At 40.2% G+C, this 21,607-nt stretch overlaps 1 protein-coding gene across 1 annotated transcript in view; it reads left to right on the top strand.

Moving 5' to 3' along the window:
- Positions 1–21,607, top strand: part of HACE1 (HECT domain and ankyrin repeat containing E3 ubiquitin protein ligase 1) — a 69,725-nt gene that overhangs the window by 46,709 nt on the left and 1,409 nt on the right. Inside the window, exons 20-23 of the mRNA XM_070733290.1 lie at positions 11,116–11,247; positions 11,641–11,739; positions 13,000–13,070; positions 21,322–21,435. Coding sequence (XP_070589391.1) covers positions 11,116–11,247; positions 11,641–11,739; positions 13,000–13,070; positions 21,322–21,435 — 416 coding nt within the window. The remainder of the gene's footprint in view (positions 1–11,115; positions 11,248–11,640; positions 11,740–12,999; positions 13,071–21,321; positions 21,436–21,607) is intronic.

Below are 21,607 nucleotides of genomic sequence, written 5' to 3'. Positions count from 1 at the left end.
GGGCAGCCTAGCTTCGCTTCCCAGCTGGGAAGCGGAGCCGGCAACGCGCGCGCGCTTGGGGAAACCCCAGATCCGCTCCCCAGCTGGGAAGCGGCCCCAGCAACTCGTGCGCGCTTGGGGAAACCCCAGATCCGCTCCCCAGCTGGGGAGCGGCCCCAGCAACGCGCGCGCGCTCCCCAGCAACGCGCTGCGGCGGTGGAAGTAAAAACACCATCTGCACATGCGCAGATGGTGTTTTTACTTCCGCACCGCTACTTCGCGAAAAATCGATCATCGCTTGGGGTCCTGGAACGGAACCCTCGCGATGATCGAGGGTTCACTGTACTTACAAAGAGCATAAATGGTTTTTTAAATGGTGATATACTCTGATCAGGCTGGATTTGTTCCAGAGAGATACATAAGAAAATCAGATATATCTGACGTTACCAATATGAATTTTCAAATCAGAATGTAACTATATTTTTTCTTGATTCAGAGAACAATTCTGATAATTTGGGATGTTCTTTCATGCTTTCAGTTTTAAAAAAGATGAACCATGGCTCTATTTTTTTACATGTATACACAGTATGTAAAAAGAGTAAGAAGTCTGAGAACTCTGAATAGTTTTTTTTTCTTTAAATCAAAGAATGTAGTACACTGAGGACAAAAGTTATCCTTTCTATTCTTCCTTGTCTCTGTTGGTTTGAGAATGATTGGCAGTGAAAATAAGACAAGAAAGCTAAATTGTAGGAATTAAATTAGCATCTTAAGAAATATTGGTGGTAGAATATGTGTGGTGGTAGGATAGGTGGCAAACACACAAACACACATACTTCATGTTTTCAGATCAACAACTATGAAACTCAAATGCTGACTTAAAAACAAAGGGAAAAAGACAATATTTATACTTAAATTGCATAAATATTGTCCTTCACTGCAAAAAAGATGAAATATTTATGATGAAACTGTTATAAAAATAATTATTTACCTATTTAGAATAATATAGGAGAGAAACTGACTGACCCAGAGGGAGGAGTCAAATGGGGACTTAGTCTAGAATCAGTCCAGAATCCCTATGTGGTCACAAGAAGGTGAAGTCTGATCCCCCTTGATTGAACCTTATCTAATTTCAGATGTATACTGTCAGTTGGAGAAGATTCCTTTGTATAGCTGAAGCAATTAAGTAGCTAATTGAACAAATATAATGGTAGATTTTAAGAGTGGAGGCAATTGAAGTTGTTTTGGTTAGGCGCTATTGATAGCAGCTGTTAAAATTCTATTAAGACTTAACTTTCTGTTCTGAACAATTGCAATAAATATTGAGAACAAATGATTAAATGATTGACATAAACAAGTAACAAATCACATATGGTGTAAAATCAAGCATTAATTTTGACATTATTCAGTGTTCAAAAACAGGTAGGTGGATTGGCAGCTCCAAACTGTGAATTGTATTAAGTGCTTGACTTGGATCACAATGATCTTATTGCCTTATGGCTCAGACACCTTTATGAAGAAAGTATGGAACACCCAGATGGTCTAGATAAATATATCTGCATTCACATACACAGTTTATAAGAAAGGTATGTGATAAGACCATATTGAAAATAGGGATTAATACAGAAAAAGAATCACTCTAGATAGAATAGAATAGAATAGAATAGAATAGAATTTTATTGGCCAAGTGTGATTGGACACACAAGGAATTTGTCTTGGTGCATATGCTCTCAACGTACATAAAATAAAATATACATTTGTCAAGAATCATGTGGTACAACACTTAATGATTGTCATAGGGGTCAAATAAGCAATGAAGAAGCAATATTAATAAAAATCTTAGGATATACGCAACAAGTTATAGTCATACAGTCAACATGGGAGGAAATGGGTGATAGGAATGATGAGAAAAACTAGTAGAATAGAACTGCAGATTTAGTAGAAAGTCTGACAGTGTTGAGGGAATTATTTGTTTAGTAGAGTAATGGCGTTCGGGAAAAAAATGTTCTTGTGTCTAGTTGTCTTGGTGTGCAGTGCTCTGTAGCGACGTTTTGAGGGTAGGAGTTGAAACAATTTGTGTCCAGGATGTGAGGGGTCAGTAAATATTTTACCCGCCCTCTTTTTGACTTGTGCAGTATACAGGTCCTCAATGGAAGGCAGATTGGCAGCAATTGTTTTTTCTGCAATTCTGATTATCCTCTGAAGTCTGTGTCGGTCCTGTTGGGTTGCAGCACCAAACCAGACAGTTATAGAGGTGCAGATGACAGACTCAATGATTCCTCTATAGAACTGAATCAGCAGCTCCTTGGGCAGTTTGAGCTTCCTGAGCTGGCGCAGAAAGAACATTCTTTGTTGTGCTTTTTTGATGATGTTTTTGATGTTAGGTGACCATTTTAGGTCTTGAGATATGATAGAACCTAGAAATTTGAAGGTCTCTACTGTTGATACTGTGTTGTCTAGTATTGTGAGAGGTGGAAGGGTGGAAGGGTTTCTCTTAAAGTCTACCACCATTTCTACGGTTTTGAGTGTGTTCAGTTCTAGATTGTTCTGGTCACACCACAAGGATAGTTGTTCAACTTCCCGTCTGTATGCGGATTCATCATTGTCTCGAATGAGTCCGATCACTGTTGTATCATCTGCAAACTTCAGTAGTTTAACAGATGGATCGTATGAGATGCAGTCATTAGTGTATAGAGAGAAGAGAAGTGGTGAGAGTACACAGCCTTGGGGGGCACCTGTGCTAATTGTACATATATCTGATGTGATGATCTATTCCCTCTTGCTTTTTAATATATTTAACACTTACTAAATGTTTATTTTCATGTTGAGAACAGCAAAAGTAACTTTGTTCAGTGGAAAAATGAGATATATAGATTGCAATATTTGATTACTAATAAGTTAAAGAAAATATTTTTGAGCCTCTTCCAATGACCTAGTTTGCACAACTGATTTCAATATCTTTAAATATTGAATCTATTTATCTTTGTTTCAGCATTGCATTTGAAATAATACCCCACAATGTTCTGACTAACAAGCCAGTGAAGTGTGGGCTGGATGGCATGACCATTAAGCTTGACAATGTATTGTAAATGCTTTATCAGTTGTTCCCATTGTGAAGAATTAAATGGAGTTTCTCAGTTTCAATACTAGACCCTGTACTAGCCAACGTTCGATTATTTGAATGAAGAAGTGGAGGGTATACAGTGATCCCCCGATCATTGCGAGGGTTCCGTTCCAGGACCCCTCGCAATGATCGGGTTTTCGCGAAGTAGCGCTGCGGAAGTAAAAACACCATCTGCGCATGCGCAGATGGTGTTTTTACTTCCGCCGCAGCAGCGAGGAGCCGAAGATTGGGGTTTTAAAACACCCGCGCGGCTTACAAACTGAGCCCTAAAGCCAAGCGCCAAAGGCGAACATCTGCGCTTGGCTTCAGGACTCGGTTTGGAAGCCGCGCGAGTGTTTTAACAGGTCTCCGCCATCATGGGGAGCTTCCTAGCACCCCCCCGAGCCCCCAACCCGGGTTTGGGGGGTGCTAGGAAGCTCCCATTGTTGGCGGAGACCTTTTAAAACACTCGCGCGGCTTCCAAACTGAGTCCTGAAGCCAAGCGCCAAAGGCGAACTTCTGCGCTTGGCTTCAGGACTCGGTTTGGAAGCCACGCGAGTGTTTTAACAGGTCTCCGCCAACAATGGGAGCTTCCTAGCACCCCCCCCGAGCCCCCAACCCGGGTTTGGGGGGTGCTAGGAAGCTCCCATTGTTGGCGGAGACCTTTTAAAACACTCGCGCGGCTTCCAAACTGAGTCCTGAAGCCAAGCGCCAAAGGCGAACTTCTGCGCTTGGCTTCAGGACTCGGTTTGGAAGCCGCGCGAGTGTTTTAACAGGTCTCCGCCATCATGGGGAGCTTCCTAGCACCCCCCCGAGCCCCCAACCCGGGTTTGGGGGGGTGCTAGGAAGCTCCCATTGTTGGCGGAGACCTTTTAAAACACTCGCGCGGCTTCCAAACTGAGTCCTGAAGCCAAGCGCCAAAGGCGAACTTCTGCGCTTGGCTTCAGGACTCGGTTTGGAAGCCGCGCGAGTGTTTTAACAGGTCTCCGCCAACAATGGGAGCTTCCTAGCACCCCCCAAACCCGGGTTGGGGGCTCGGGGGGGGGTGCTAGGAAGCTCCCATTGTTGGCGGAGACCTGTTAAAACACTCGCGCGGCTTCCAAACCGAGTCCTGAAGCCAAGCGCAGAAGTTCGCCTTTGGCGCTTGGCTTCAGGACTCGTTTTGGAAGCCGCGCGAGTGTTTTAAAAGGTCTCCGCCAACAATGGGATCTTCCTAGCACCCCCCAAACCCGGGTTGGGGGCTCGGGGGGGGGTGCTAGGAAGCTCCCATTGTTGGCGGAGACCTTTTAAAACACTCGCGCGGCTTCCAAACTGAGTCCTGAAGCCAAGCGCCAAAGGCGAACTTCTGCGCTTGGCTTCAGGACTCGGTTTGGAAGCCGCGCGAGTGTTTTAACAGGTCTCCGCCATCATGGGGAGCTTCCTAGCACCCCCCGAGCCCCCAACCCGGGTTTGGGGGGTGCTAGGAAGCTCCCATTGTTGGCGGAGACCTTTTAAAACACTCGCGCGGCTTCCAAACTGAGTCCTGAAGCCAAGCGCCAAAGGCGAACTTCTGCGCTTGGCTTCAGGACTCGGTTTGGAAGCCGCGCGAGTGTTTTAACAGGTCTCCGCCAACAATGGGAGCTTCCTAGCACCCCCCAAACCCGGGTTAGGGGCTCGGGGGGGGTGCTAGGAAGCTCCCATTGTTGGCGGAGACCTGTTAAAACACTCGCGCGGCTTCCAAACCGAGTCCTGAAGCCAAGCGCAGAAGTTCGCCTTTGGCGCTTGGCTTCAGGACTCGTTTTGGAAGCCGCGCGAGTGTTTTAAAAGGTCTCCGCCAACAATGGGATCTTCCTAGCACCCCCCAAACCCGGGTTGGGGGCTCGGGGGGGGTGCTAGGAAGCTCCCCATGATGGCGGAGACCTGTTAAAACACTCGCGCGGCTTCCAAACCGAGTCCTGAAGCCAAGCGCCAAAGGCGAACTTCTGCGCTTGGCTTCAGGACTCGGTTTGGAAGCCGCGCGAGTGTTTTAACAGGTCTCCGCCATCATGGGGAGCTTCCTAGCACCCCCCCGAGCCCCCAACCCGGGTTTGGGGGGTGCTAGGAAGATCCCATTGTTGGCGGAGACCTTTTAAAACACTCGCGCGGCTTCCAAACTGAGTCCTGAAGCCAAGCGCCAAAGGCGAACTTCTGCGCTTGGCTTCAGGACTCAGTTTGGAAGCCGCGCGAGTGTTTTAACAGGTCTCCGCCATCATGGGGAGCTTCCTAGCACCCCCCCAGCCCCCAACCCGGGTTTGGGGGGTGCTAGGAAGCCCCCCATGCCGGCGGGAAGACCCAGGGAACGTTCCTTCGGCCGCCCAGCAGCTGATCTGCCGGAACGCAAACTCCACCATCTACGCATGTGTGCAGATGGTGTTACTTCCGGGTTGAAAACTCGCGATATAGCCGTTTCGCAATGATCGGGGTCGCGATACCCGGGGGATCACTGTATTACTAATTGTTCTGTCTGGGTTCCCCCAGACCTCAACACCAACTGGAAAAAACAGCCAGACACTCTGGTAAAAGCCAAAAGTATTTTATAACTGGAAAAAATAAGCACAGAGGAAAACCTGTTCTTCCCAACAGACAGGATATAATACGGTACAGCAGGGTCCTGATGTCCAGACAATACAGCAAGCTTCTTGCTGGCACCCCCCCCCCCAAGGTTTCAATAGTCAAAGGCACAAACCAGGATTCCAAGACGCCAAAGTTCACAGTCAGGTCCCACGACTCTCAAAGATAAAACTCCACAAGCCAGGAAGGGTGGGTCTGCCTTTTAGCCTTTCCCAAGAGCACCACACCCAAACCCAGCTGTTGCCACTTTAATGCTGAAAGTATTTAGCCAATTGATTCCGTCTCTGAGTAGCTCTTCGTTGTCGCAGATCAATTATGGCTTGTGCACTTTCCTCTAAGGAATCCAGGCTGCTTGCTGGGGAGAGCTCCCCCTGGTGGGACTCTGGCTGTCCTCCCTCTTCTTCAGCCTGGGATTCCTCCTCCTCGTCTGTCTGCACCTCCTGTTCCTCAGCCTCTCCCTCTGAGCTGGAAACCGACAGAAGGTCAGCCGTTCCCGGAGGGGCCTCAGACGGAACCACAACAACTAATAGTACAACATTGTGAGGAATGACAAGCATCCTAGAAGACAGAAATAAAAAGCAGAATGTTCTTGATAGATTACAGAAGTGGATTGAAATACAATTTCTCGTGGAGAATTTAGAAGTACAAGAGTGCAAGACCAAGAAACAGAAACCATGTTTATTGCTATGATTGTTGAGTGCTTGAGTTGCAAGAAAAAGGGACCAAAACAATGTGAAAGCAAAGAGTTTTATAGAAATTGGGGACTACAAGGTGGGAAATCCTAACAATCTGATTTGGTGGTCAGTTTGGGGAAACTAGGCAAATCCTTGTCCATGTAATTGGAGTTGTTTCTGTTTCTATTCTTAGACAAAGTATGCTTTTAAGGAGTGCAGCAGAGCTGAGCAAGCCCAGTGATGAAATGGATAGTTTTAGGTCCATTCTGTTTTGTTCTTTCAATGTACCGGACAATGTACCGCTTCTAGTTTTTGGTCTAGATATCATAGCAGGGATTTTTGTTGTGGTTAGCTCTGGCCCTGCTCCTGCCCCAAGGACTGTGGATGTGGGGGAGACATCCACATGCTGCAGGCCTGTTTTGCCCCTGGTGGAATCTGCTGATGAAGGCTCCTCTGACCAAGAAGACATGAGTGACGGAAGAGGAGACTGGGGCAGACAGCTCAGAAGGAGATCAATTATCTAGCTCCTCCTTGGATTCAGAACAAGAGTTAATGATACAGCCACGCATGCGGAGAGCGATACATAGGCAACAACAACTGAGAGATTATTATCAAAGAAAATGAGGCCACCTGTGGTTGGGTGGGGCTGAGGTAATTAGTGAGGCTGCTATATATATCAGCCTGTGGGTTTGGCCATTGTGGAGGATTATCTGATCGTTGTGTTTGACTGCTTTACTGACTTTGACTTTTTGTGTGCTGATTTTCCCCCGCTTTGAAACTAAACCAGAGCAAAGTGTGTTTCACTTTGTGAAAGAAGGACTGTGAATTGCCTCACAGCTGCAAGCTAAGTATCACAGAACTGATAAGGGACTTGTACAAATTACCAGTTTGTTTGGAGACGAGTGCTCTTTGCTATACCAAAAGAGGGCTTGGTTTAAGTGAATTTTCATTATAAAGAACATTGTTTTGAATTTTCAAACATGTGTGTGTCTGAAATTTGTACCTGTGAATTTTTGGGAGGATTCTACCAGAGAGCCCAACAGAACAGATTTTCCTCTGAGGGCAAGGAGGGTCAGTTTGAGTATTGTATTAGACAGATAAAAAAACCTGTTTTTGACCTCAACCATGTCTAAAGGACAAGAAAGAAAAGGGTTCGGCCTCCATTTTATTTTGTTATCCTTCCTGAGGAAGAGCCAGCATTCAGGATGGGTTGTCCTCATTCAATCAGGTGAAGGACCGAGTCTGTTTGTCTTTTTTTTTTAAAAAAAACTTGGTAGGATCCGCTCTTCGTTTCCCAGATTTGATTTGTCCTTCGCCTGGAAGGACATTTGGCAATGAGCTCCTATCCCCAAGACCAGCAAATCAATCAATTAGTCTCCCATTTATTTAAATTTCTTTTCTTAATGGGCTTCTCAACTGCTTCTAACAAATTTTTCCTGATAGCAGCCATTAGGTGGCTCTCTCACTTCATTTTGTCCTCAAACTTCACCGGACTTTGCAGCCTTGTGGAATGGCAAAGGAGGGCTTTGTTTCCATTTTCCTTCGATTTAGCCCCCCACCCCCGCTAGAAGCTATTCTATCCCGAGCCTACGCAAATTGAAAACAAAGGAGGAATCCACACGCTGATATTTTAAATCAATCTCTTTATATAGAAAGCAGCATTTATACAAGCCAAATTCATGCATGTGAGGTCATCTTGGCAGCTTCTCAGTGAGTTAAAAGATAAGCCTTCGACTCAGTGGTCCACGACAAACTACTCCTAAAACTCAAATCCTATGGCATCTCAGGACTCCTCCACAACTGGATTACTGCATTCCTGTCAAACAGGCAAAAAATTGTCAAAATTGGTGGCGCCATCTCCACCCCCCCCCTGTCATGAGCGGCGTTCCCCAGGGAAGTGTACTAGGTCCTACTCTCTTCATTCTCTACAGCAGTGATCTCTGTGACCATATTGAAAGCAACTGTGTTCTTTTTGCTGACGATGTGAAACTTTTCAACACCACTGATAATACACTCACTAGCGTAACATGGGTGAGACATCAACGGACTCCATTACAAAACATTGAAACTCCACCCCGAATTTCCCATCGGCCATCCTTAAAAACCTATGGTGAGTGGTCAACAATTCCCTAGTGTTATTGACAGGACCCTCTCCTTCAGGAAGTCGGAAGCCTTTTATCCTCATTCCTTAGGGTCCAAGGTTTTGTCTTCCACTATTGGGCATTGGATCAGAGGCACCGTCGCCAAGGCATATGAGATGGCAGTGTTTCCAAGGCCATCAGGCATGGGGCCCATTACACTCGCAATGCCCCTACATCAGCCACCTGGGCTACTCAGGTCTCTTTGGATGAGATGTGCTGGGCAGCCACCTGGTCTTCACCCAATTCCTTCATTAAGCATTATAAGATTGACACCTAAACATCAGTGGACACAGCTTTTGGCAGGAGGGTGCTGCAGCAAGTGGTGGAGAGCAGTCAGTAGTGAATTTCTTTGACAATTGCCACCCATTTGGGGCCCCAGGCTTTGATATGTCCCACCCTGAATGCTGGCTCCTCCTCAGGATGGAGAATATGCGTTGGGGCCTACCTGATACACCTCTTCTCATGGGAGAGGAGCCAACATTCAATACCCTCCCTTAATTTGGTTTCCAGCTAGCTTTTTTATTTTTGTGGATGGAAGTCCACCAGGTTGTTTACCCGGAGTATTGTTGCTACATCAAGTCTCGTCTGCGGATTCATCAAATCTGGGGAAGGCGGGGTAAATTTTTTAAAAAATTAAACAGACAGACTCAATCCTTCCCCTGATTGGATGAGGACAACCCATCCAGAATGCTGACTCCTTTCAGATGAGAAGAGGTGTATCAGGTAGGTTTCAACGCCCGTTCAATTCAATGAATGAAATTTATTAATACAAAAAAATGTGATGGGACATCTAAAAGACCTTGGGAAAGTAGAGCAGAAAAGAGGATCATCACATCAATTCCTCAGCTTGACAGAAAGCAAAATCAATTAGCAGTTAATGTGTTACATTTGGCTTGCTAATGGTATTTGTGGAAGAGATTTTGGAATAGCATTTGATTACAAACTGAATATGACTCCACAATATGATATGGCTGCAAAAAAAAAAGCCAAATGCTATTTTGGCTTTATTTTATTGCTAGACAGCCATCTGTCTGGGATGCTTTAATTTAGATTCCTACACTGAGCAGGAGGTTAGGCTCTAGGGCCATAAAGGCCTTGGTTTTTAAGAGATGAGTATAATTAATACCAGAATAGATCGTTTATAACATTCACAGGTGCTGAATTATAGTTCTTACAATCTCTTGCCCACAAAAAATCACTAGAGATGTCAGGACCAGAAACCTAAATATATCTGGGAGGCACTTAATCACCTCTCTTGATCCATAATGATTTTAAGGCATGCATCAGAAAAGGTTTGGCATCAAAGTAAACATGATTCACAAGATAATTTATTTTATTAATTAATTAAGTTTATTTTCTTTTTAATCAACTTTATTATATTTGTAACTTAATATAAAATTATCTGAGGATTTCTTTTCCTTAGTTTGAATTGCAGAACTTAACTACTGTTACAGTTTTCAATCTAGACTAGATGTCTTCAAACTTGGCAACTTTAAGATTTGTGGACTTCAACTGGCTAGAGAATTCTGGGAGTTTCTTTAAGTCCACAAGTCTTAAAGTTGCCAAGTTTGGGGACCCGTGATCTAGGCATTCCTCAAATTATTGAGGCAGTATATAGTTCAGTCTGGTTGAACTTCGTCCTTCTCTGCTTTTCAAATACACGTTTTTTGGGGGTAGGGTAGAAACTTCTTCCTTTAAAATAAACCCCTATTCTTTGCCGCAGGCAATAGTGTTATAACATTAAAATGAGATATTTACTTTGTTTTTGAGGAATTTTTTCTTTTTATCTGAATATGCATTAAGGTGAATTTAACTTATATATTTCAATGCTTATTTTCAAAAAGATGAAGAAATTGTACAACATAAAATCACTACTTTTCCAAATTTTACCAGTGTGATCCTGGCAAACCTTTGGGTCCTTGGTACAAATTTGGGGAGCTATGATTTCCTCACCTTATTCTGTACATCAATCAAATCATATAGTGTGATCATTCTGATTGTAGAAACATGATTGTGTAATTGATGAATAAGTTTACTTTTCTACAAGGAGCCACGCTGGAGAGAAGCGTTAATTTCATTTCATTTTATATAAATATTTTATGTGAATTTTAAAATAAATATATGTGGATGAATGTTAAAAGTGTTACAGCTTTATAATGCAAAAAATAAATAAGAATGTGACATTTACTTTTCTTTTGACAAGTAAAATTGATGTGTGAACAAAGTGTGCCCAAGGAAAATCTCTCCTTATAACTTTTATGTTTTAAAGACTCACAGCACATTAGAAAATAATTTTCTATATCTATTCATTCCTAAAAATGAATGAAATGCTTCTTTCAGTCAAGGAATAATCTGCAATAGAATTGAGGATTGCAAATAGCCCTGCATTGTTCAGGGCCGTTAGAAGTCCTTACACAATGGCTTTCAAACTTTATCATAAGAATATTATCTAATAATTTTTTTCTTAGACACTGAACCTTTAACAGAACTGTTTAATATAAAAGTATGAGTACAGAAGGCAGTTGAAAAGGAGGGCACCCAATATGGAGGTAAATGGAACCAGGACAAAGATAAAATTTGACTTAATTAGATTAAATATAGTAATTTTTAAAAATACTTGCACAATTTTCAGGCTGAATATGTCCAACTTGTTACTGAGCTTCGAATGACGAGAGCCATTCAGCCACAGATAAATGCTTTTCTGCAAGGCTTCCATATGTTCATCCCTCCTTCTTTGGTACAACTGTTTGATGAATATGAATTGGTAAGTAAAATTATATTGTGTGATTGAGCACCCTATGATTTTTATAGTTAGTGGTACGGAATGTAGCAACTTTGGAACACTGAACCTATTAATTTGAACAATAGTTCCATTTTATTGTGTTGAAAGTGGGTAGAATATTTTATGCGCCTTAATCTTATTTTGTAATCTAAATGTCAAGGAACCAGGAACATGCTGGTATTGTGGTTCTCGGTTTGTTGAATGATCCTATGCTGATTTGGAAATCCTGTTATACTGTGTCATAATATAGAAAACAACATCTTTTCAAAAATGAATATTCTTCAGGAAACCAAATCAACGCTATAATTTTAAAAATGTGACCAGTTTAACCTGTCATATTCATAATGAAAATTTGATTTCTCCCTTTTTTAAAAGGAATTGTTGCTTTCAGGCATGCCAGAAATTGATGTGAATGACTGGATTAAAAATACAGAATATACAAGTGGCTATGAAAGAGATGACCCAGTTGTTCAGGTAGATATATGTATATATAAATATATAACCGTATATATACATAGGATGCTTTGCTAGAACTATGATGGTGCAGTGATTAAATTGCAGTATTGCATGCCAACTCTGTTCGCTCCAGGTCTTCAATTCTGATCGGCTCAAGGTTGACTCAGCCTTCCATCGGTAAATTGATGACCCAGATTTTGGGGGGCAATATGCTGACTCTGTAAACTGTTTAGAGAGGGCTGTAAAGTACTGTGAAGCGGTATATAAGTCTAGATTCCATTGCTATGTACTGCAACCAGTTGTTTCCCCCCCTGTTTTTAATATTTTACCAGTCTTTCCAGGCTGTTTAAATTCTTTGGAAATGAGGCATGGTGAGACTGGTTTGAATTTATCAATTGTCATAATGTAGTTACATTTGTATCTGCTTATTAATGAGAATTTGCAGGACAGATTTCAAAACTGTTTTAGAGAATTAAATGTTTTAGAGAAGTAAAATAGAGAAAGAAACCCATATTAGCACAGTGAAAAAATAAAAACATGAAAAAGACTGCATATGTGTGCATATATCCACATCACTACCCTCTTAGTGTAATATTGGAAATTAAAATCGATTATTAAGAATAAAAATGCCCCACCCCATAATATTTTAGCATTATAGTAGAGAGAGCCATCCACACTTTTTGTTTTGTAAGTCATTCATGATTTAAAAAGTCATATGCAGTACAACAAATTTGGTCTGAATTGCATTAAAAACTGTGCTGCTTTACAATAATATGGAATACGTACCTTAGATGCTATATATGATTACATGACATTTTCAAACTATATTCAAACTGTCATGCCTTATAGTAAGAAATTGCCAGTTCTATTTGCCCAGAAAAAAATTGCAATTGAACTGATTAAGAGTTCCTAAATATTGAGAGTGCTGGTATTCCAATGATAATGGAAGAAGATTAGGAACACTCCAAGCTGCATTCATGCCCCTGGAGAATGTTGTCTTAATGATATTAAGATCACTATATAATTATAATATATAAAGGTTATATAATTATGTAGCAATACACTTGTAACAGAATTAATTATGTCATCATGTAAAAAAGTAGTATCCTCAAGAATAGGATAAACACCATTGAGTTACATTGACAGACTAGGTATTAAGTTCTGTTTTGAAGATTTGTGTTTATAATTTGAAACTTATTAAAGTTTAAGTTGCATCTAGCTGCTAAATTTTAGCTAAAGAAAACTGAACAAAAACAAATCGATTTATTTTTTATCTAGTGGTTTTGGGACATTGTAGAAGAATTGACTCAAGAAGAAAGGGTGCTCCTGTTGCAGTTTGTCACTGGCAGGTGAATATATTTTGTTTTTACTTGATTGTAGAAAAATATTCAGAAAATGTGCTTTTCCAAATAAGAACACGACATTTTCATTACTAAAATCCCAGCGGCCGATTAGGTCCCACAGAGTTGGCCTTCTCCGGGTCCCATTGACTAAACAATGTCATCTGGTGGGACCCAGGAAAGAGCCTTCTCTGTGGCGACCCCGACCCTCTGGAACCAACTCCCCCAAAGATTAGGACTACCCCCATCCTCCTCGCCTTTCGTAAGTTATTAAAAACTCATCTTTGTTGCCAGGCATGGGGAAATTAACACACACACCAATTGTCAAGGCTGATGTATGGTTTGATTGGTTGTGTGATTATTTTATTTTATTATAAGGATTTTAAATTGCATTTTAAAATTGGATTTATACACTGTTTATGTTGTTGTGAGCCACCCCGAGTCCTCGGAGAGGGGCGGCATACAAATCTAATAAATTATTATTAATTAATTATTATTAAAACTACCTATGAATTTTAGATCTGTATCATTTTGTGATTTTTGGATATTTAACCAATTATATTTCTTTTTAAAAAATCAGACAATTAAAAAAAAATTAATCACTATTCCATGGAAAAATGAAAATGAATTACAAAGCTAAAAAATCAGGAAAGTTAAACCTCCCTATCATAATATATCCATATCTTAGAGAAAGAAAGAAAATATAGGGATTTTTCTTTATACATTTGTATTTATATCTGTCTCATCTATAACTGTGGTTATATTGACTTAAATATTAATTTCATATACCATATTCACCTATTTTAAGTGAGTATACTGTATGTTCTGTATTCATTTTTCTGATATTATCCTTCTGCATAAGGTCAATGACTATTTAGCCATATATTTATGCTAATTCCGATCTGATATAAAATACTGTTATGTTTAGAAGAAATGAAAAAAGCTTCCTTGAATTACTATTGTTTTATTATTTTGAGTAAGGGTTTGTTTTTCCAATTAAAAGAGTCTTATGTATTTAACTGATTTTAAAGTTTACATTGTCATTTGATTTCTCTGTTAAATTTCGCTGCAAAAGTATCATGTAGACTTCTGATATTGTTACTTTCAACTACACATACCAGGTCATCTAGTTCTATAAAGTCAGAGAATTTTTGGCTAATATTAATTACTAATTGATATTTTAATTATACATTCATAAAAAAATGAAAGGAGTTGTTTTATTGGATGTGGCAAAGGTTTTTGATATGATATAGTTCAAATTTTTGGAACCTGTTTTGACCAGCTTGTTCATCTAGATTTGGCCAACTTGTTTCATCGACAGATTTTTTTTTAATTGACTGAATTATGATGGGATATTTTGATCCCTCAACCTGAATGGAACTTAAATGGAGCAGCCACCCTATAGAATAGAATATAATTTTTAATTGGCCAAGTATGATTGGACACACAAGAAATTTGTCTTGGTGCATATGCTTTCAGTGGTACATAAAATATGTTAGTCAAGAATAGAAACATAGAAACATAGAAGACTGACGGCAGAAAAAGACCTCATGGTCCATCTAGTCTGCCTTATACTATTTCCTGTATTTTATCTTACAATGGATATATGTTTATCCCAGGCATGTTTAAATTCAGTTACTGTGGATTTACCAACCACGTCTGCTGGAAGTTTGTTCCAAGGATCTACTACTCTTTCAGTAAAATAATATTTTCTCATGTTGCCTTTGATCTTTCCCCCAACTAACTTCAGATTGTGTTCCCTTGTTCTTGTGTTCACTTTCCTATTAAAAACACTTCCCTCCTGGACCTTATTTAACCCTTTAACGTATTTAAATGTTTCGGTACAACACTTAATCATAGTCCGGGTACAAATAAGCAATCAAATCATATTAGGAACCAGTCAATATAAATTGTAAGGATACAAGCAACAAAGTTACAGTCATACAGTCATTAGTGGGAGGAAATAGGTGATGGGAAAGATGAGAAGATTAACAGTAGTGCAGAGTAAAAGTTTGACAGCGTTGAGGGAAGTATTTGTTTAGCAGAGTGATGGTGTTTGGGAAAAACTGTTCTTGTGTCTAGTTGTTCTGGTGTGCAATGCTCCATAGCGTCGTTTTGAGGTAAGGAGTTGAAACAGTTTGTGTCCAGGATGTGAGGTGTCTGTAAATATTTTCACAGCCCTCTTTTTAACCCGTGCAATGTACAGCTTCTCAATGGAAGGCAGTTGGTAGCAAATGTTTTTTCCCCAGTTCTGATTATCCTCTGAAGTCTGTGTCTGTCTTGTTGGGTTGCAGAGCCCAACATATAGAGGTGCAGATGACAGACTCAATAATTCCTCTGTAGAACTATATCAGCAGCTCCTTGGGCTATTTGATCTGATAAGACGGAGTGGCTGTGGGTCTTGCCTCCCAAGGACCATTCCATCTGTCCATCCATTCCCCTGGGGGGGGGGAATCACTAACCCCCTCAGAGAGAGTCCGCAACTTGGGCGTCCTCCTCGATCCACAGCTCACATTAGAGAAACATCTTTCAGCTGTGGCGAGGGGGGCTTTGCCCAGATTCGCCTGGTGCACCAGTTGTGGCCCTATCTGGATCGGGAGTCACTGCTCACAGTCACTCATGCCCTCATCACCTCGAGGCTCGACTACTGTAATGCTCTCTACATGGGGCTACCTTTGAAAAGTGTTCAGAAACTCCAGATCGTGCAGAATGCAGCTGCAAGAGCAATCATGGGCTTCCCTAAATATGCCCATGTCACACCAACACTACGCAGTCTGCATTGGTTGCCGATCAGTTTCCGGTCACAATTCAAAGTGTTGGTTATGACCTATAAAGCCCTTCATGGCACCGGACCAGATTATCTCCGGGACCGCCTTCTGCCGCACGAATCCCAGCGACCAGTTAGGTCCCACAGAGTGGGCCTTCTCCAAGTCCCGTCAACTAAACAATGTCGTTTGGCAGGACCCAGGGGAAGAGCCTTCTCTGTGGCGGCCCCGGACCTCTGGAACCAACTCCCCCCAGAGATTAGAATTGCCCCCCCTCCTTGCCTTTCGTAAGCTCCTTAAAACCCACCTCTGCCGTCAGGCATGGGGGGACTGAGATATTCTTTCCCCCTAGGCCTCTACAATTTATGCATGGTATGTTTGTATGTATGTTTGGTTTTATAATAAGGTTTTTTTAGCTGTTTTAGTATTGGATTGTTACATGCTGTTTTTAATCACTGTTGTTAGCCGCCCTGAGTCCATGGAGAGGGGCGGCATACAAATCCAATAAATAAATAAAATAAATAAATTTCTAAGTTGGTGCAGAAAGAACATAAGGTAACATTAGGTAATAAAGAAGTATAAGTAACAGTTATTCAGCACAATAGCTATCCCTTCATTTTTTTCATTCTCTTACAAACCCTGTTGGCTTTTTCATTCTCATCTCTTGCAGTTTGTTTACTAACTTCACAGTTGTGTTTTTAATTAGAAATGTTAATGACTGGGGAAAGATTTCTGTGATATGGGTGCAGAGACAAACTGATTGATGTTTTCATTTCCCCATGCCATTGGCTTTCTCTAGCCCATTTATTAAACATTAGACAATGTATGCATATATGGAGGTGGGGGGATAGGTGTACAGATTTCCAGAGAGAAAATCTATATAAGACTCTCAAGTAGCAATGTACCAGGAGGGACATCACCTGATAATTTAATTTTGCCAGTGTGTAATATTTAAGCATTTATATAGTCATTATAGAATATGGAGTTTACCTGTTCAGCAAATGGATCAAGAATGTAGCAGATGCATGGCACAAAATGGAAAGCTTTAGTCTTGGTGAAACACATTGTTTTTGTTGTTATAGACAAACTTGATTTGTTAATGTTTTAAAGAAAAATAAAAGTATTGTTCGCTTTTATTAAAGGTAGTCCTTGACCTAAGACGGCAATTAATAACAGAATTTCTGTTTCTAAGTGAGATAGTTGCCCAAGCTTGTGACCTTTTTTGGCAACAGTTAAGTGAACTATTGAAGTTGCTAAGTGAAGCACAGGGTCATTAAATGAATTTGATTTTTCTTGTTGAGATTGCTTGTCTAAAGCCAGCTTGAGAAGTTGCAAATGCGGATCATATGGCCCCAGGATGCTACAAACACTGTAAATATATTTATTTATTCATTAAATTTATTTGCCAGTCATTGCACTATGAAGTGACTCTGGGCAGCTTACAAGGTTAAAAAGATAAGACTATGCTTGTGTATTTAATAAAAATAAAATATTATAAAAATAAAATGATCAGCTGTAACTAAAAGATGGGGAGTAGGATGAACAGAGGAGTGGGGTGGGTTCTGTTAGTTATCTATCTACGACCGTTAGTGTGACACTTCCCCATTGGAGCCGCAGGCCAGATATATGGGGGTTGCCAAGGGCCAGAATTTGGATCATGTGACTATTGAGCTGCTCTGACAATTATAAGCGTGGGGACTAGTCCTCAGTCATTTTTTCATTGCCATTGCAACTCAAAATGATTGTTAAATTAATGGTTGTAAGTCAAACACTAGTTATATTTAATTGTTGCTAGTTTTTTCTTTAGATAAATGGTGTACTGTTTTATTTTGCTCTGGAGAGGAATTTCTGAAAACATTACACCTTTAAAAGTTTGGGTAAATATATTCTTAATGAATTAAAGCACTTTATAATTCTTGGGGAAAGCGGCTGAGGCTTGAAATAGGAATATCCTCAGCAAATATGAAAGGTTGCAAGCATGATTATATAATTATAGAATCATTATATGGTGCTATAATTCAGGTTTTTGTTTTCAATTATTGTACAGATCATCAGATCCACCAGAAACACAAAAATATGAGAACAGGGCAGTGTGGATAGAAGCTTGTTGACTGAACCTTCTTCCATGTTGCTGTTTTTATATGCTAACAAGAGGTCAAGAAAATAATAATAGGCTTGCAATCCTTTAGGAGTGTCTCCCAGCAGAAAATTAATGTACTCTGTGGAATTTTTGCCAGCAGGCAGCAGCTGAGATCAGTGCTCACTAAACTTTTTTTTGAAGAGACCACATCGAGCATTAGAATTTCTGCTTTTGATGGAGCTTAGTTGGCAACTGAATCTGGGCCAGTGTTGTGACCTGTTTTCCATACAGTGTCATCAGTCTGAGTAACAAAACCAATAAACATAGACATTCTCAGGAACTTTGAAATCCCCAAAGCAAAACTTTATTATTATTATTATTATACTTTATTATAATTTATGTTTGGTATGTATGTGCTGTTTGGTTTTTAATTATGATAGGGTTTTTAGTTTTTTAATATTAGATTTGTGCCATTATAATATTATTTTTATCGTTGTTGTGAGCCGCCCCGAGTCTTCGGAGAGAAGCGGCATACAAATCTAATAAATTATTATTGTTGTTATTATTATTATTATTATTATTATTATTATTATTATTATTACATTATTATTAATTACATCATTTCAGGACCGAAAAAAGCAAAACCAGCTCTAACTTTTCCCATGCAATATTGCATAATTGAAGAATAGAGTGCTCTCCTCCTCTCACTGGACAGGTCGCATTGTCCAATTATAATGAATCATTCTTTGGTTTTGAGAACAGTTCATGTCTTGGCCGATACCTGCAGAAGTGTCCTTGATGGGATCTGGGCTTTCACAGTTGAAGTCTGCAGTCTCCGTATTCCATGTTTCCCTTCCCTCTCTCCAATTCTTTGGCAAGTTGAAAAGCAGATAATATTCACAGGAAGCAAAAGCAAATTCAATCTTGACATAGAGTTTACAAAATGATTGGTATATGTCAGTATAACGAAGGCAATTTGGCTGACCTGTTGAGTAGAGGTGATCAGGAACCTCTTACTTCTGGTAGTGGAGTTTGCTCATGATGTGCCAGGTAGTTTGAACCAATCTGGAAATGAAACCCAAACCAAATAGCACGGTGCTGGGCTGTGACAAATGACAGAGTGGCACAAGTCTTCCTTCTCACAAGGGAAAATAGATTGGATGCTGATACTGGCCCAGATTTAATACAGTGTGGATTAAACCAATGCAGTGTGCTCTTCCTCTTTAGATTAAAATTATCTTGCAGTGTACCTACCAGGGACTGAAACCATTGATAGAGTGGGGTTTTTTGCCTCAGTATTTTTTACAGCGTATATTTCCACTACAGTTATAATGAAGCCATTGCTTTCTTCTGACAAAACTGAAACGTTAAAAGCAGAATAGATGAGATAAGAAAAGCTTTTGGAAAAACAATACGATCATTAATTACATGGCTTTTTATGCTGTAATTCTTGTGAGGTGAAATGGGAAAGTGATTACCTGACTTTTTGAAAAGTAATGTGGATATGTTGAGTTGTTTCTATCAATGGTTATACAAGATGGTAAATCCAATTTTTATGGCTCCTTTCTCTCATTCTTCATGCTACACTAAAAATTGTTTCTGAAATCTAGGAATGCCCCCTCTGGAAGAAGGCTGGACTTTTGCAGAAATTTAGGTTGTCTCACAATAAAAATCTAAATTTGTCTGGATTCTGTAGAAATATGAACATGATATTGTTACTTTTAAGTGTTTTTAATAGAAGTTTGTAAAATCCTTAATGAAGGATTTTTCTTTGCTGTGATATTTCTGGCCCAATTATGATAAAACATTTCTGAAGCAAAAGCAAAGTGTCTAATATAATATATAATATATTTAGAATGTTATGTATTGAAATACATCTCTGCAATATCATTTTTACCTTAAAGCCATTACTTTTGTTCTATAATTACTTAAAAGAAGTTGGAACTTTTAGCAGTTACTCTTTATATCAGAAATCTCAAAATCTTAACAATTTATTTCTTTATTCATAAAGAATTTGTATATTATATGGCTTTTTAGTTACTATTTCACCTTACAGCATACTAGTGCATTTTAGTGTCAGTTTGCAATGGTTAGCTTCACATTTGTATACTTTAATAGCAGGGATAAAATGCTCCCAGGTTGCTCGTGCCTATCAGTTGTTGGAGAGCTGGTGGCGAAGGCAGTGTGAGGCTCCACCCACTTGCCCAGACATTTGGGTTCTTTTACCCTCTGCGCATGTGTAAAACATTATTTGCATGCGCAGAGGGTAAAAGAACCCAAATGGTGGCATCTGGATGGTGGGTGGAGCCTCATGCTGCCTTTGCGATTGGTTCTTCAATGACCAACAGGCATGAGCAAACCAGGAGCATTTCACCCCTATTTAATAGCTTCATTGTCAAAATGAAAATGTTAGTTGCATAAAAATGTAGATGTAAAAGATGTAAATATAGATGATTTGCTATAGTGGGGAAAAAATCTGTATTTAACCGAAACGTAATAAAGAATGTAGGGATAATAATAGAAGTAGAGTGGTACCTCTACTTAAGAACTTAATTCGTTCCGTGACCAGGTTCATAAGTAGAAAAGTTTGTAAGTAGAAGCAATTTTTCCCATAGGAATCAATGTAAAAGCAAATAATGCATGCAAACCCATTAGGAAGGAAATAAAATCTGGGAATTTGGGTGGGAGGAGGAGGAAGTAGAGGAGGAGGACAGTCCCTGTCGAAGGAAGAAGGTGAGATGAGGGGAATCAAAAAATCCAAAACTTTAACGCTCAAAAAAAAAAAAAAAGAGGGACTCTGAGGCGGCGAGGAGGAGCACGCACCTCCCATACACCTGGCGGGAGGCTGCCTCCCATACACTGCGCCAGAGAGAGAAACCCAGGGAGAATGCTAGGAAACTGGCCAGGCCTTCATGCTGGTCCCAAATTTCCTGGGAAATTTTCCTGGGCTCGGGTTCTTAAGTAGAAAATGGTTCTTAAGGAGAGGCAAAAAAAGTTCTTAAGTAGAGGCATTCTTAGGTAGAGGTACCACTATAATAATCTTGTATATTTTCCCCGTCTCCACTCTAAACAGCTGAGGAAAATATGTAACACCTCTATTCTGTGGGTCTTCCAGTGAAAGGTTTGAGGGGAAATTGGCACAGTGTTGCATTAAAAAAAATCAGTTCAGCTTGTTATCAGTTCTAGATATTCTTTAAAACAGTGTTTCCCAACCTTGGCAACTTGAAGGTATTTGGACTTCAACTCCCAGAATTCCTCAACCAGCATTCACTGGCTAGGGAATTCTGGGAGTTGAAGTCCAAATATCTTCAAGTTGCCAAGGTTGGGAAACACTGCTCTAAAACATCATTTCAGGGTTCATGTATTAAGGATGTTTATGGTTTTTCTTAAACTTTTTATCATCAATGTTTTTCAGTTCTAGAGTACCCCATGGTGGCTTTGCCCATATAATGGGTGGGAGTGGATTGCAAAATTTCACGATTGCTGCTGTGCCATATACACCAAATCTGCTACCCACATCAAGTACATGGTAGGTTACATTAAAATACATTTAAGGACAGAATGTTCTCCTTAAATTCTTTTTCTTTGGGGTCCCAGTCAAGAATTTATTTGCCTAGGTATCCTCTTGCATAACTTAATAAAACAGTCACCTCTGGTCATTTTTGATCCTTATCAAAAATATAAGTATTTAAATTACGTCT

The sequence above is a fragment of the Erythrolamprus reginae genome, chromosome 1 (genome assembly GCF_031021105.1).
Source record: "Erythrolamprus reginae isolate rEryReg1 chromosome 1, rEryReg1.hap1, whole genome shotgun sequence".
Classification (NCBI taxonomy): domain Eukaryota; kingdom Metazoa; phylum Chordata; class Lepidosauria; order Squamata; family Dipsadidae; genus Erythrolamprus; species Erythrolamprus reginae.
Note: the sequence above shows the minus strand (reverse complement) of the source record. Positions and strands in the feature narration are given on the sequence as shown.